Below are 16596 nucleotides of genomic sequence, written 5' to 3' on the forward strand. Positions count from 1 at the left end.
CTTTTAGGAATCTGCAGGAAAAAAACTGATGGTATGCTTGTTTTTCTCTTTTTCACAGATCTTTCAGGATCAGGCATGTCTGCACTATGACAACAGACTAGACATTGCAGCACAAGAAGAGAAAAATCACATGAGGGCAAAACTAAAGAGATAAGAGGTACAGGTACAAAAACTTGATATCATATATAATGTCCCTTAATATAATTCTCCAGCCATATACTGAAAACCACAAACTTTTATAGGCTATGTGATTCATGCTCATGTATCGTCATGGAGATACTTATGAACTCATTAACTGTCCCACCTGTATTTTTATTGCCTGCTGTGTTCAATCTTTGCATACGTACACATGATTATTGTCTCTTGCAAAACAAGTTATACAGGTACTTTTAGTAGCATCATGACTTCCTTGCAGAGGTACGGCACACTTAAACATGTTTTTTTTTTTACTGTAGTAAACTAAATGATATGACTGTACCATGATGAAACACATTAATGCTACTGTTTTCTCACTGTTGCATTTCATGTGTTGAAACTGCTACTGTTTTAAATCAGCCCTAGCCTTGCAAGTCCAATGCTGAGGTAGAGTCGATCAGATGGGACTTCTCTGTGTCATCAATTTTAAAAATGTTAACACCCTCATCTGAGGTGGTCAGCACCCCTACAATTGCCCCCCTCTTAACCCCCTGTACACTTTGTTGCATTTTTCAGAATAAATGAGTGGGTCAGGAGGCCAGGAGACACTCAAACTACCATTTCATCCATTCATACTACAACTTTTAGTTTTTACTTTTCTGTAGCAGCTTCACTATTTTATTTAAATATTATATATATATATATATATATATATTGCCTTTAAATAGATAGAACAGATGTAGATAGTCAGGAAGGGAGGTCTTATAAAGTGTTGAACTCTGTTGAGGGTTCACTCAAACACAAAAACGTTTTCTTAGTCAACATAAGTAGTAGAGGATCTACTTTGACTTGCCAATATCTTGAGACACTTTCTGTCTCTACTCAAATACAACTTCAATCATAGGTGTATCTATCTATCTATCTATCTATCTATCTATCTATCTATCTATCTAGCTATCGATCGATCGATCGATCTATCTATCTATCTGTCTAAGAATGATGGCCATCTCTCACTGTCATTAGTCATTATTGCAGGTAAACTACCCATGTAGCAAAATTATGTAAACAGCGACACCCAATGGCTACAATGCTAATTACGAAGAGATGTTTCTGCAGTACCACACCTCTCCCATTGGGGGCGCCAAATAACAGAGAAACCCCACAGGAGGAGGGGCGCTCTGCTGCAGGTCTGTTCTGCTAACTGAAGTCCAACAAGCTAGTTAGCGGTGAGCGATACGCCAGGAACACTACCACGGTGATGCTCCAGCAAAAAAAGAAAACATGGACTAGCTAGTTGTACATTTATTCCGCTGTCTTGACAATCACAATATAGCCGAGGACCATTCAGGTGGTCGTAATTAGCTGCTTCATTCATGTACTCGCTGGTGCCCACGGAGGAGTTTGAGCTCTGAGTGGCGGGGGAGGCTCAGTCATCAACTGGGGACAACACGGCTCACTCACCGGTACGATTGTTTTTGCTGTTAGCATACTATCTAACATTAACTAGAAGGCTCAAATGTACACATATGACTAGAAATATTAAAATATAGCAGCTGTGGTTTCATATCTTAAATGTAGATGTAGTGGTGTACGCCATCCTGTTGTAGCTATCGTTGTGCTGCGGTAATTGCAGTTGCAGAGTTGGCAACGTTACGACGAGGGTGATCATGTAAATAGTAGTGATTGTTAGCTGAACTCGAGCTAGTTAATAACAAGCGACGCGTGGATACCAGAGCTACTTCGTGTGACTACGACCAAAAGCTTTGCATGTGTCTGAATAATCTCGAACTGGGGTTTCTACATTTATTATGGTGTAGTTATTAGTTACCATGTGTTGTTGGGGGGGGGGGCTGTTGGCAAAATAGCGCCCATTCAGTAATGGTGTCTAGAGGCTGTTGGGGCGCTAGGGAAAATTCATCTCGAACAAGTGTTCATCACCATTATATTGTGAATAATCCGACAAAATGTAAACTGTAAAAACGTGTGATTCAAACAGATTATTTTGAAGAAAAGAAAAAAAAACAGGAAAAAACATCAACAATAAAAAGGGGAGTTTTAGAACCTGACCTCCTTGGGAGTCAGGTTTAGCAGCATCCTGCCTTGCCTGGAGTACTATCAAGCTGTGACTAATGCATTGATGTGTAGAGCTGCTCTGTTTTGTCATCGTGTAATTTCTGTAAATGTTGCTTTTCTTCTCAATAGAGAAGGAGCATGGTGGTCCCGGACAGTGCCAGCGTGGTCCCCCAGGCTGACAATGGTCCCACTGGCCTCATGGAGAGCTCCAAGCACGGCTGCGAGGAGGAGGAAGAAGAGGAGAGGGGTCAGGACCTGGCAGGGGTGGAGCTAGAGGAGGTCCGAAAGTTACAGGAGCTTGTTCGTCGGCTGGAGGTCCAGAATGAGACCCTGCGCAACAGAGGGAGCAAGACTATCATCCACAGAGGAGCCAGCAGCAACAGCAACCTCACAGCTGCTGTCAATATCAATGAGAGACTGACTTGCAAAGAGGTGACCAACTCCCACCTCAGACTGGAGCACAGCGGCGAGCTGGGCAGCACAGACTTTGAACTGTCCCCAGCTCAGGACAGCAGCAGTGGCGAAGAGATGTCCCCTCTGTCTGTGGCCAACAGGCTGGAGGAAGAGGAGGACGTAGGAGAGGAGGATCAGGGTCCATGTGGGGGCTTCCTCACCTTGACATGCAGCAACGGAGCGGGACAGTCCCAGACACCAGAGAGCCCCTCTCAGGAAAGTTTTGAGTCAGAGACACTTGCAGAGAACTACTCAGGGGTGGACCAAACTGCACTGGATGATGTGGATGTCCTAGATTTGGAGGATGAGTGTGCAGACGTAGAGGACGAGGACAGTTGGTATGTTTCATTATCTGCACTGCTTGTCTCTGCTCTCTAGTGATGCTTTCATACCCTCCCCTTATCCAACTTGTTTGGGTTATTCAAGATATATTACTGGTCAGATAGCTCTGCTGTATCAAAACATTTGCAAATGTGAGAGAGATAACAAGTTATTTCCATAGTATGTAGCAGCGCATATGAGTTACCTTTAGAGGAAGTTGATTTCTGCCAATACAGGCCACAGTGATGCTGCATTTAAAGTTGTTTCATTCGCATGTGTATAGGTAGAGGAGCCCCTACAGCCAGATGAGTCACTTGTGCTTTTTCCATTCTAACCTCTGATTCTAAACTGTGTTACTTTCCTGCAGGAAATGACTTTGCATCATACTGAAGAATTAGGTTATTTTGATTTAAAATTGGATTTTATTCTTAGCCAAGACAGCAACTGCATCCCCCCTCATCCACACCCCCTTAACCCCAAATTCATGGAGAGTCTTTTACTTTCAAAGCTTTGAATACATATGGCAAACATTTTACTCAGAATATTTACTGTAATTAGAAGGAAATTATGAGGTGTAAGTGATGGAGAGACACCGTAGTGACAAGGAAGCGGTAAAAGACAAAACAGCCAGCCACAGTGAAAAAGTTCAGAAGGAGTTGACATGAATACAAGAGTGAGAGACAGTCAATTGTCTTCAAAACTTGACTCTGAGCTCCCTGACCAGGGTAAACAACAGGCGGGACAGATCTGCAACCTGTTTGACAGGTTTTGCTGAACGAAGAAAAAAACAAACTAAAACCAGCATGAATTACAATCACTAAGCCTGGTTACACCATGTACTAAAGATCAACTAAAATATGTCTGCATTAGTTCAGGTTAAAGCTTCTAACACCCTGTTTGTTTTTAGATAAGAGTTACATTTTAATTAGCAGAATCTAATTACCCAAAAGGACCAGTGATAGGAGGATTAATAACTAATAATTCATGTTAATTTCATGCAAGAGTTCTGCCTAGACATATTTGTTTAGGCTGTGCATGTTGCATTGCCTTAAACAACTACCATATTGTTCCCGTCCCGGTGGCTACTTTAGCAGCTTATCAGCTAGACCATTCAGGACTTATTTTCAGTTTGACATCATTAGCCATACCATATGTGCTTTGTGAGGTTATCATAGCCAAAACATTGAGTAATCCTAACGGCGACATAATCTGATCTGCTCTGTGCTGGATGCTGCTGCATGGCTAAACTGCTTTGGGTGGGATTGCACAGCATGTGATCTGAGGGCCCCCCTGTGTGACCAGACTGCAACACGGACAGAATCACGGGAGCTGAGAGCAACTGCAGGATGTTGCGTTGTGGGTATTTGGTTCATAGGATAATATCTGCACAAGAGAAAAAAATATATAGCCAGTGGCACAGAATCCCCACTAAAGAATAGTTTCCAGATCTGATTAAACTTGACAGGCAATGATTCAACCAGGGTTCTAAATTAATAAATGTGTAAATAATACCTTAATAGCCAGTTTGGCCGGTGATGTACAATGTGAGGCATTACATGCATGATACAAGGCTCTGTTCCCTGTGGCAGTACTTCCTACATTTTCCATGAACGCTGTGCCGTAATGCTACCTGATGATGTTTCATACGCCCATTGGCTGTGCGCAGTTTGCAGTGAAACCAGGGTGAGAAACCATGGAAACGAGCGTCCAACAGAAACACAAGGAACAAGAACGGAGCCGAAGCAGGAGAATAGACTGAAAGAGGACGGAGTTAGCTAACGTTAGTAAAGTCAAAAGTTCAGATTAAACTAAATGACTAAAGAGGAGGGAATTGGCTAACGTTAGTAAAGTCAAAAGTTCAGATTAAACTAAATAAGGCGGTCGTTGGGACAGACTTCTGGGGCCGAGTAGAGGAAAGAGACAGGGGATGAGGATATCGACAGAGAAACAAAGAAAAGAAAATTTAATGCCAAATGGCGGACGGGTCGTTAATAGCTTGTGTTTGATCGCAAATACGTTGTCGTGTTTTGTCAGGATTGTATGCAAGTGAAAGAAAAAAACAAAACGAACAAATTTGTGGTGGGAACTAGTAATTTTAAAGTCGAGGCAGTATAGGACCATGAGCATGCCCGAAGTCTTCAGGAGAGCCTAAGGAACTTGTATGCATTATACTATAGATAGATAGATAGATATAATTATAGAAGGAGCGAGATCCTAAGCTTTAAATGAAATGTTTGTGTATTTAGTTGTATGTATTGTACTTGATAGGTGTTTTTCATGCCAACAATGATGATAAAATGATCAAATGCATTCAGTGGCACTCAAAATTGATCTTATTTTCACCAGAAAAAATTGGCTAGTGGAAATTCAGATTGGCTGGTGATCAAAAAAGTTCATTTAGAACCCTCATTTCAACCCCTCTAGGTCAACTCAAAATTGCCATGTGAATGTCCATATTGCTTTAAAGCATATTGGTAGATAACCTGAGATAGTTTAAGTTTTTTGTTTCTTTTCACAAGCAATATGGTGTCTCCAGCCTATTAGACTCCACACACGGCCTAAGCCCAATAACTCCTAATTTATGTTCCCCACACTGACGCAGTTGAGCAGAATTAACCTGAATTTGCACTTTCATTGCCTTAAAGGAAGTTATTCAACGTGCCTCTGTCATGCTGCTCCTGGCTGTAGTCGAACACAGATATGACACTGCTTGGTTTTATAATGAAAGGAAGAACATAGAACAGTATAGATATACTGTAATTTACTTCTTCCTCAAATGATTCTCTCCTTATCTCAGATTTACTTTTAAATGATTGTAGGGGTATGCTACACCAATTCTAGTTTGGCCTATTTTTTTGGTTTGGCAGTTATGCTAATAAACCTACATTTTCAGACCTGTGTCTTGCATGAATGGCAGCAACCGACCTGTGACTAAAATTCTGCATCAAACACAAGCAGAACATGCGTCATTATTCTACATCGAACACACAGATTGTATGTAAAAGAAGAAGCCCGCACCCACCACCAGCCCCAGGATGACAGGATGTGACCTGAATATTGCTCTATGTATTGTTGCTGATTCCACTGGGAAATGGGTCCTTTTGTGTTTGCCCAATGGGAAGATGATTTGTAGTTGATTGGTCCAGAACCAGTCCTTCTCGGGCCTTTTGTGTACCCAACTCAAAGGATCAGCCCATGTGACCACCAGTTCAAAGCTTGTGGTGGACTGTTTGCTCTCACTTGGGCAACACCGGACGCATTTCAGAGGAGTCTTGCTGGTCGTTTTTCTGGCAGTGGAAGTTAAGCTGTATCCTGATAATATAACACTAAATTAAAAATTGTATGACTGTGGATGTAATCTAAAGCTGTTTTCTCAGGTGTGGACATTGTCCCAAGTTGCCCTTTCACATATATAGCACACAACAGGTGTTTGTCCGCATCAGGCGCTTTATCATTTACTGGAAATAGTCTGCATGTTTAGACAGGGCGTGGTGCTAGGTAGAGCATCCAGCAGGCAGGACATGATGCTTAATTACACGGCAGCGATGTTGCCGTTCGTACTTTGGTCATAAAAAAGAGGAAGGAGAAGAAGAAGATGAAGAATCCCGAAGGGGAAATTTTTGCATTTCACGTATTAGACACAGGCCAACACATGCAAACCGGATCTATACATATGCCTCAAATGGATAGATGTCAGAGTGGTGCTGCCGGTGGAAGTGCCCTCCGAGTTTGGGGTTCGGTGCCTTGCTCAGTGGCACCTCAGCTGTGCCCGGGATGTGACCCTACACCTCTCAAGCTTCCAGTCAACTACCATGCTTAGTCCATATGTGGGACTTGAACTAGCAACCGGCAGGTCGGGCCAAGTCCCTGCAGACTGAGCTGGTGCTGACACAACAAGCCCCCCAGAAATTCCTGAATCTCGTCATCTCTCCAGTTAGATGTGCACTGCCATCTTGGTGTAAATCACCTTTCTTCTTCACCCTAGGATGTCTGTTTTCTTGATAGAAACGTCATCAACATCCCCACTTGCTCGCTGTGAATTGTCACACTTGAGGCTCAATCGAACATTACACGGTGTTCTCACATACACCTCCGCTGGGTAATGTCTAGATGATTTTAGGGTTGCAGTAAGCTCAAAGGGGCTGATGTGGTCTGTCATTACAGGATCAGCGGGATATGTAGATGAGGCAAATATAGATTTGTCTCAACAGTCCTGTTTGAGAAGCAGGTTGAGGCAGTTATAAGGATATTTAAAGATGCATTACTTACTTAAAGTATTAGCTCACGTTGCTGTTTGATCTGATTACATTATTCACTTTAAACAAAACGCCTTGGTTGTTTGATGTCATGTGGGATCTTTGCTGCTTCAGTGTCCTATTCGTTGGTTGGGTTAATTCTGCCTGTAGTCAGTTACGCCTATGTTGTACATTGTGCAAAACATTCTTACTGCGTGCATGGTTTGCTCAATACTATTAAGTGCATACTTCACGGTCCAGTAGTTCACACTAATCTCTAGTTAGTCAAATCTTTGCTCTGTAGTTACTGGCACAAGCATGTTTAATAAAAGGCCCTGAGCTACCTCAATTTTCTCTTCTCTGTGTTGCTCTCCCAATCCCTTTTACTTCTTGTCATTTCTCCCATTCTCCTTGGTAACCCTTGGTTGTTTTCTTCTTGTCTGTCTCTTCTCTACAGGTTATATGTGTCTCCAAAAAAGCAAGTAGCAGATCAAGGCCCAGGGTCTCCATTGAAGTGGTGTCGGCAGGCTCTTGACCATCGCAGCCCAGAGACAGAAATAGCATGTCGGACCCTGATTAGCCGTTTGGACCAGAGTATGTAAACATATTGACGTTTTTTTTGCATTTAACACTTCGAAATGTCTGAACCGTAATATTTTGTAATCTGCATTTTTATCCATTCCCTGTTTAAGATTAGCAATCCTCAGTCCATCACAAATGCTAAGCAACAACAGCTTCAAAATGAGAAAACACATTTTTTATGAGGGTGGGTCACATGTTGCTGCCTTAGAGGTGGTTGGCCTGAATCAAGATTAAGGCACCTAATTCAGCACAGTCTTACCTCCCTCTGTGAATGGCCTGCTTTCTTATTTACTGCTCACATTCATTGTGCATGTGCACAGATCTGTGTGTGTGTGTGTGTGTGTGTGTGTGTTAGTCGAGTGACAAAGCCTGAGAGCTCACAGTGGATGGGTTCATGGTGTGTACGTTGAAGTTTGTGTCTGATTCAACAGGACCCATATATTATTTATCCTGCTCGTGGCTCCTACTTCCTACACTCTGCAGAACCTGAACAACAGAGCTATTCACACCAGGGCTGAATGACTACATGTAGTCATGGGCTGGGTTGAATTACCCCCCCTGGGTCAGCTCTCCTTTTTAAACGACAGCACCAGCAATGAAACTGCCTGTTGGCGAGAGATTATAGGGTTAGCAGTAGAGGTGACTGAAACAAGTTTTTAAAAGTTGTCTAAACATAACCCTAGAGTATGTATGTAAGTCATAGATGATGATTTGTTCTCAAAGCTCTTCTGTGAAATTATTTACACCTACACCTGCTTTTACACTAAACACCAAACTGTCTTCATATTGTGTTACTGTGGTAAAGCAGCAAAGCTGATAAACCAAAAGTATTAACCTGAAAATGAGCAAGAAGTGACGATGACAGTTACATTATCCATATGAAAAGCTTCTCCTTCAGATTAATACACCATCTGCCTCTGGCTGCAGATATGAGGTCTCAATGAGATTGCATTTATTAATCACCACACCTGTCCATCTAAATTCACCTTTTTGCACTTTGCACTGCTGCACCTAAAAGAACCAAAATAGCAGGTACAGGTTGGAAGACTCACACAGTCTGTGCACCCAGGCACTGCCGCTTACCACTTAACAGGAGGGCCCTTTATATAGTTTACATTGAGCCCAACCATACTTTTATTATATGTGATATTTTTCACGTCTTACATGTTGTCTCTTTAAAGTGGCTACATTCTTCTCGGACAATATCTAATCTCCCCTCTCCTGTTCTCTGCAGCGTCTCGATGGAGGAACATGTACAGTAGCCCATCAGCAGAGGCAGGCTCGGCAGGCTCGGCAGGCTCAGGCCTGATCTCTCCTGGGTACCACAAATCAACTAACAAATCCCTACTAACCTGTGGCAGCTCAGGTATGGCATGACATTAACACACTGTGCTCCTCATTTTCTGCTCGACACACTACAGTGGGATTGACGCCGGTTATTGTAAGGATGTAGGTCAGTTGTTGTGTGTGTGCACTAATGCATCAACAACGTGTCCCTTCTGGGATCTGAATGGTATTTTTTTTTAAAGACTATTCTGGCATTTTTGCATGTCTACCTATTTTACTGTGTGTTGCATATACTGCACATTCCCTTTAACCATTTTCCAACATGTTTTCTAGATTGACTTTCTTCTTTTACTAGACAGCCATTGTTTGCCATTCATTTTATTACTGTACTAAATAACAAAGTATGTCCATCACAGTGAACATTATGTAAGGTTTCATTTTTATGCCTCTGTGCCGGCGACAACCGTGGCAGGAAGCATTATGTTTTGGGGTTGTCAGACCGATTCTTGTGAACTTGATATCTCAGGAACCCCTGGAGGGATTTCCTTCAACGTTGGCGCAAATGTCCTCTTGGACTCAAAGATGAAGATCTTGATAACGGTTAAACTCAGGAACAGAAAAAGAGACCTTTGGTCTCAATAACACTTCCGGGTTAAATATACATACACTTTAGGGGTGTGCATCTCTATTTTTTAAGATCATCCAATACCAATATCTAGATACATGGGCTACAATAGGATTTGGGGAATGATACATTTTAATATATAACTATTCAGTTTGATTCGATGGGATCTGATACAGTTCTCATCATGTGTTTAATGAAGATGTTCATTTTCCATAACAAATTAAAATAAGCTGACCAGGAAAAGACCAGGGAATTCCAAGTATTTTTTGTTCCTGGAAGACAAATGTATCATTTCAGAATAACATGGTATTGTGTTTACTATTTTCACAATAGGCACAGGTATAAAAGACAGGGGGGAAAGCCTACTGTATTAAAAGACAAACTCTAACACATGTATCACGTTACGAAAGTCATAACTTTTAACTATACTGTAAGGTCTTAGGTCCTGAGCAATAAAACAGACTATAGATGTTATGATTACCATATTATAAATTTAGATTTTAGGTTTGATGTTACTGTATCGACCATGCTGTTCTTCCTCACAAGTAACATCCAACGCTGCTCTAATGTTATACTCTCGTCAACGTCTTGTTTTTATATTTTATGTACTTCTGACAGCAGAATAAGCCACTATAAACTTAAAATAAAGCCCGGTCATGCAAAAAACTCAAAATATATATGCATACATGCAACCGCCAGAATCTTAAAAAATACTGTGGTAAAATGTTTGCCATACCGCCCAGCGCTAATATCAAGCATGTTAGCTTTGCTTGAGTTGTTGTACTGAAATGAATGGAAAACAGTGTCCACCTGGCAGACTATATTTTGGAAGATGGTCAGTGATTATGTCATGTATATGTACAGTACTTTGTAATTCATGGGATAAAAAACATAGATCTATTAAAGGTGATTATTACACTAACTTTGGTTGTTATGAATACCCTGTAAATAACAAATATTTGCATGAACTTATAAATGCTTGGCTTGTGGGTGGTGACCCTGTCTAATCCCGGACTTTTTACATAACCATATGCTCCTAGATGTTTGTTGTCAATTCCCATCTGACTCAGTCTGAGAGTTAGGCCTGTTTCAGACAGACTCACCTTGCAGGGGAACCAGCATGCAGCTTTCCTGGGCACTCTCAGCAGACAGTCCTTTCTAGACTAAGCGGGCATTAAAATGCAAGTCCCCCCATTCATTTTAAATGGCAGTTGTACATTTAGGCTGTAGCGGTAGGGGCTACCAGAAAAAACACAGTGAGCTGCAACAAAATGTTGAGAAGGACTGAACTTTTGGAAAAGTGCAACCTGACGTTGCGCTGTGTTGGCCAATCGTGTAACCGGGCGATAGGAAAAAATAAAAAAAACACTGAGGGTAACAAAACAAAACACAAGCATTTAACTACCCGTTTGTGTAACAGCTGATTGTTTCCTGCAACAAGCTCCACCACAAAGCTCTTTCCCGCCTTCTCTTTTCTTTCTCTTTCTCAGTGAAGCTGCCTTCATAACAACCTACTGACAGAAAAAACAAATTGTAAATTCTAGATTAGGGGGTTAAAGAACAAGATGTCACACAAACGGGCCATTTAAGTGACACTCTCACCACTGCACAACGCTGGGGCGATTCGCTGGAGTTGCTGAAAGCTGTGTAAATGCAGCCTCTGTCTCAACCTACTAAACACACTACTGCCATTCAAAATTAATTGAAGTACTGGTGTTTTCACGATACTGCCTGGTCTAGTCTGAATGCCAACTCGTGTTGCTGAACAAGTGAAGTCGGGGTGGAGAGGCCTGTTAATTTAAACAATAGTGTCAAACAAAGATTTGTCTACATTTACACCTGAAATTCTTGAATATTGGCCAGGTCAGTCTGGTGAATATTACACTTAAATCTAAGTTTAACCTAATACAGGCAGCGCTCTGTGTGTGTTAGCTGAGGTGGGGTGAGTTATACCTCACACACCTCCAGCTGATTGAGCTGCTTTTTCTTCAATATTTCACAAACAATTTTACCAACGTTTTTCATCAACACTGTGATGCACTCTGCTTGATTACCTTGAGGCGATAATACAGTTATATGAACCTTATTAATCAGTCCAACATCTACTGAGAAGAGTCTGACAGATTAGTGACTACACAGACGATGTTCTAACATTTGTCATACTCATTTTATGGTATGAAAGGAGACAGTACCTTACTTAGGCCTCCTAATACATGTATTGTTTTGCGGGGGCTGACATCCTTTTTGTTAGGCAATTTTGGTCCGAAAACTAGTTATCATCCTGTGATATGATTGTCCTGTGGCTGTGCAGGTTTTAACGTAGCACCATTGTTATGCACAATAGAGGCAAACCCTGTCAGTGTTTATTCAAAGGGAGTATCCACTTGAAATGTATACTTTGCAAAATGACAAATTTAAATATGTAGTCTGAAAAGTGTTTTGAATAATCATCAAAGGTGCAGCACAATTGTTGTCTCCTACCTGGAGAACCCTAGCGCTAATTAAATACAGGTCCCACAATATATTCCCCATGGCCTTAATTTGTTTAACATACCACATGGCCATTATGTCAGTACTGGCTTTTATTTGAAAATTTAAAGGGATAGTTTGACTATTGTGAAGTGGGGTTGTATGAGGTTATTAGCCATAACAGTAGATGACAGTCTGCACACCGCTATATTGGAGAACCAGACAGAAAAGAAAGAGAAAGCTGAAAACATTATTACTATAATATTATACATGCATATTCTAAATGTAGAGTACATTTGTACTGAAATTGTTTTTTTGGGTGGCAAAAATAAATTTAGAGTGCTGCACCCTTCCACAACAATACATTGCTTTGCTTCCGCGTCGGGACTCCAGTCTGGTTCTCCAAAGCGGTAGCACGCTAACCGTCATACACTGTAGGTTACTCATTGATAACCATTTATGTGTGAGATGCAGCTTGTAACCCGTATCTCCCTGTGTTTTTTACAGGTGTCACAACCATGCACTCAGCCCTAAGCTCGCAGTCCTCCATCGACAGTGAGCTCAGCACATCAGATGACTCCATCTCTATGGGCTATAAGCTGCAGGATCTCACTGATGTTCAGATCATGGCTCGCCTACAGGAAGAGAGTGAGTAAAGATGTTGTGTGGATATCACATGGACTGTCATTGTTTATCACAGATAAGAAAGAAAGAGACTAGTGCTAGCGCACTTAGCCTTATTGCAAACATTTCCTCAGCCTCAGTGTAAATACGTATATGCATGCTGACTCTCTTTTGAAGCTTTTCTATGAATCTCTATCATGTAAGTGCATTTGCATATCTCCCTTTATTAATTTTATATTTTTGGTGTCAGGTCTGAGGCAGGATTATGCTTCAAGCTCAGCATCTGCCTCACGGCGCAGCTCCACAGCCTCTCTGCAGTCCCTGCGCCGTGGTGGAACCTACAGCGATCAGGAATTTGACAGTTATAGCCTGGAGGACGAGGAAGATGAGTTCTGCTCCATGCCTCAGCGACGACATCGCTTCACGCCCTCACCCTTAGGCTCACCCCGGTGCCTGTCTCCCTCCACCTCTAACCATGGTCAGGAATACAGCAGCCGACTAGGGGCCCCACGCACAAGAACACCGAGACGTTCTCTCCAGGGCCCCAGCCCAGAGCTTCTTAAATTTGCCAAGAGTGAGGGTAAGTTATAACCATTAATAACATTTATACCCTACATCAAGAAGATCCAAGTGACCATCACAGAGATTCCCATTGTACCAAAGTTGTGATGATACACATACTGTTGTCGCTAAATGTGTTATCTATGTGTGGTTCCAGAAGAGTTGAGGCACAGCATGCCTAATCTGGCCCCCCGCACCAGCCTACGTTCCCTGGAGGCAGTCAGAAACAGCCGCAGCATGGAGGCTAACCTCCAGAGCTCTGGCAACCGCATGTCCCATCTGACTCACTCCCCCCCCACAGGTAACCCTACCCTCTTCACCCAGTCTGCACCACTCCTCTAGTACAAGTTTTCCTTGCATATAGCCCTTTGTTGTGTCACTTTTATCCTATCACCTGGCCTCCTTGAACCTCTGCATGTCCACCGGTAAGGTTTGATCGATATTCCAAGAGATTCTTCTTAAAGGCACCCTGTGAAATAGTTGACCGCTACTAGCGCTATGGATCCGTTTTTTATGAGTAGCTCCCCATTTTATTGATCTCTTGCACAAGGGTGCTCACATTGGATGACAGGATACATATTGTTAAGGGTTTCACATTCTTCCTCTGACAGATGGCAGGAAGAAGACTGCGACAAATGAAGAGATGCAATGTCACTTTCAAAATGTTCAAAACATTGGCTTTTCAAATGTTTTATGAGTATGGAAATGTATTCAACATGTTTAGTAGAGCTGAAGGACACATGCAACGATTTTTGGTGAATAACACATTGTTTATTTACAGGTACAAATCTGAATAAAAGTTCTCTAAAGGCTACTGTCAACAAAAAAACTGTAATGTATTCCAACAGATTGCTTTTCAACAAACAAATATCCAGCAAGAAGCAAAAATAAATCCACAAACTGGTAGCATATTAATATTAAATAATAACTACATACATATATACTGTATACAAACAATACATCACTTGTAAATAAATCCTTAAATGTAAAAAAAAATATTGAAAAAGTGCAACTTGTTTGTCTTTGAATGACATTGACAAACTGTTAACCCACAAAAAAATCCAATAGCGGTCTGATGCATCAAAATGGATGTATCGATCAAACCTTGGCAGTCTAACCCTAACAAGTCAAATCATCATCTATAACAAACTCATACTATACAGTATATGGGGCAAGGCTACTTATAAGATCCCTACTCCTTCCCTGACCACTCATCTTTCCTGACAAAACTCAAGTAATGTACAGGTAACCCTCAATTCACTCACCTCCTACATGATTACTCCACTACTTTACTCCAAACGTATCGTTGGTAATCTAGTACTGCTCCTTCTAGGTTTCCTACAACTCCTTCATGACACAAGTCAGGTTTGGATTTCAACTACAGCATATTTATCTTGTGTGTTTATTAACAATATTTGAGTTCCCATTCATTGATTCTCCACCACTGTGCCTTTCTTCTACTCAAGGTATGGCTTGTAGTCGGCTGCGTAGCAGTGGCCAGTCACCTCTCTCGCTGCGGACTCCAGTTAAAGCTGTCACTCCTGTGGGAACAATGGCAGCTGGTCGTCAGCCTTCCAGAGGTCTGCCTGTTGTCCAAGCACCCCCTGCAGGAGGGGGCCGCAGGGTCCAGTCTCCAGGCTCTGCCAATGGAGTAGCCTACATACCCGGGAGAGCCTCCACTGGGGCAGGGAGGGCTGCCTTGGGCCGAGGACAGGCATCTACCAGGAGTAAACTTTCACAGCCCCCCAGGAGGTGAGGGCGTAAATGGAAATCTAGTCAGGACTTTTGAGAAGCTGATTAATATATCCTTTTAATAACAGCATTTTTATTCATTCATGATAAGACTTAATTTTCTATTTTATTGACAGGTCTTTGGGCATGACTAAAATGTCAGATGAAGCCTGGAAAGATGGCTGTTACTGATCCTGGCCGGTGATGAAGGATATTCACTGCTGCAACCCTCACCTGAAATCTCCCCATTACGTCTCATAGTACAAAGAACAGAGCCACTGTGTCCACAAATGTGTCGTAAACCCTTTCGGTCCACCCCCATTTCAGACTGGAGTGCTGGGCTGCACTGGATTCGTAGTCAAGACTCATCTCTTTCCCTCGCATGACACATTGTCAACCCACACAGAGAAGATGTGTGGGCAGACAAGAAGGCACACATGCACCCTCCACTCGTGATATGGACCGACTCCGAGCTTCCAGAGGATTTTTTTGTGTCAATTTTACTTATTTTTCTATGGTAATTGTGAGGAAACTGCTGGAATATTAAGGGTCGTATTACTGTTCTGTTGATGTTATTGATATGAAGAACATTGAAATGAAGATATTGGTAGTTCACTCTTTTTCTGTGTAAATTCCTACTAGATGAAGGTGCTGAGTGTTGCATGCTTGGTTTTGTTTTTTTTCCTTATCGTGTAACTGCAATATGACAAATCTTCCATGTGTCCCACAATGATCTGTGTGAATTTATGAATGTTTAATTGGTTCATTGTGAGATTATCTTAAGATTTGTGTTGTATTTTTGTTATGCTCTTTGCTTACACAGCAATGCAAATCCTATAAACCACACTGCCCTTATAAATAATACAGAAATGGAAAAAAATATGGTTTGTGCCAAGGTGCATTTCAGCTGCAACACTCTTTCTAATTCCAGGCAAATCTTGAATCAATGAAGGTACTATCATGTTACTGCATTTTGCAGGCATTTTTACGGCATATCTAAAGGTGGTGTGAGTGTGCTTTTGGATACCACTATATTGAAGAAAATGTTTATGCACGAAGGCCCTGTGCCTTAGACAGCTATGCACCCTCATGCAGAGTGCCTCTGACAATTAAGAGCTGTAATAAATATGAATAATAAAGTCAACCCTTACACTACAACTGCAGCATTTCTGCCTTTTTTTATTATACAACTCATGCATGCCACGGTTAATTTGTCACACTGCAATCTATCCGCAGCACAAGCAGCAGCAGTACCGTCAGCATCTCCCGGATATTTCCTGGGTCCAAAAACGCCTCACAAGCGAATGCTCGACGCTACCCACCCCTTTTGACAAAATGGCCCACAGGCCTCATTTTGCGCATACAATGTCTGAGCCCAGTTTGCAACCACACATATTTTTTCATGCATTGATGTTATAACGTTTAAATGTTGTGTCTCATAACCAGGGGTACATATGTTCCCATCAGGAGATCGTCTGTGTAAATGTAACTCTGCTCTCT

General features: G+C 41.9%; 1 protein-coding gene across 2 annotated transcripts; it reads left to right on the forward strand.

Moving 5' to 3' along the window:
• The first annotated feature begins 120 nt into the window (after positions 1-120).
• On the forward strand, positions 121-16561 carry LOC310948179 (SLAIN motif-containing protein-like). 2 transcript variants are annotated; one of them, XM_083915223.1, is made up of 9 exons: positions 121-157; positions 2338-2999; positions 7675-7811; positions 9034-9165; positions 12688-12828; positions 13055-13384; positions 13523-13666; positions 14832-15117; positions 15234-16561. In XM_083915223.1, exons 2-9 carry the CDS (start codon positions 2347-2349, stop codon positions 15286-15288), a joined length of 1878 nt encoding a protein of 625 aa, XP_083771349.1. In that variant the 5' UTR covers positions 121-157; positions 2338-2346; the 3' UTR covers positions 15289-16561. The 2 variants fall into 2 exon arrangements, with proteins under 2 accessions (XP_083771349.1, XP_083771348.1); XM_083915222.1 differs by lacking the exon at positions 121-157 and adding an exon at positions 1406-1598.
• The last annotated feature ends 35 nt before the right edge of the window (positions 16562-16596 follow it).

The sequence above is a fragment of the Echiichthys vipera genome (genome assembly GCF_963691815.1).
Source record: "Echiichthys vipera genome assembly, chromosome: 6".
Taxonomy (NCBI): domain Eukaryota; kingdom Metazoa; phylum Chordata; class Actinopteri; order Perciformes; family Trachinidae; genus Echiichthys; species Echiichthys vipera.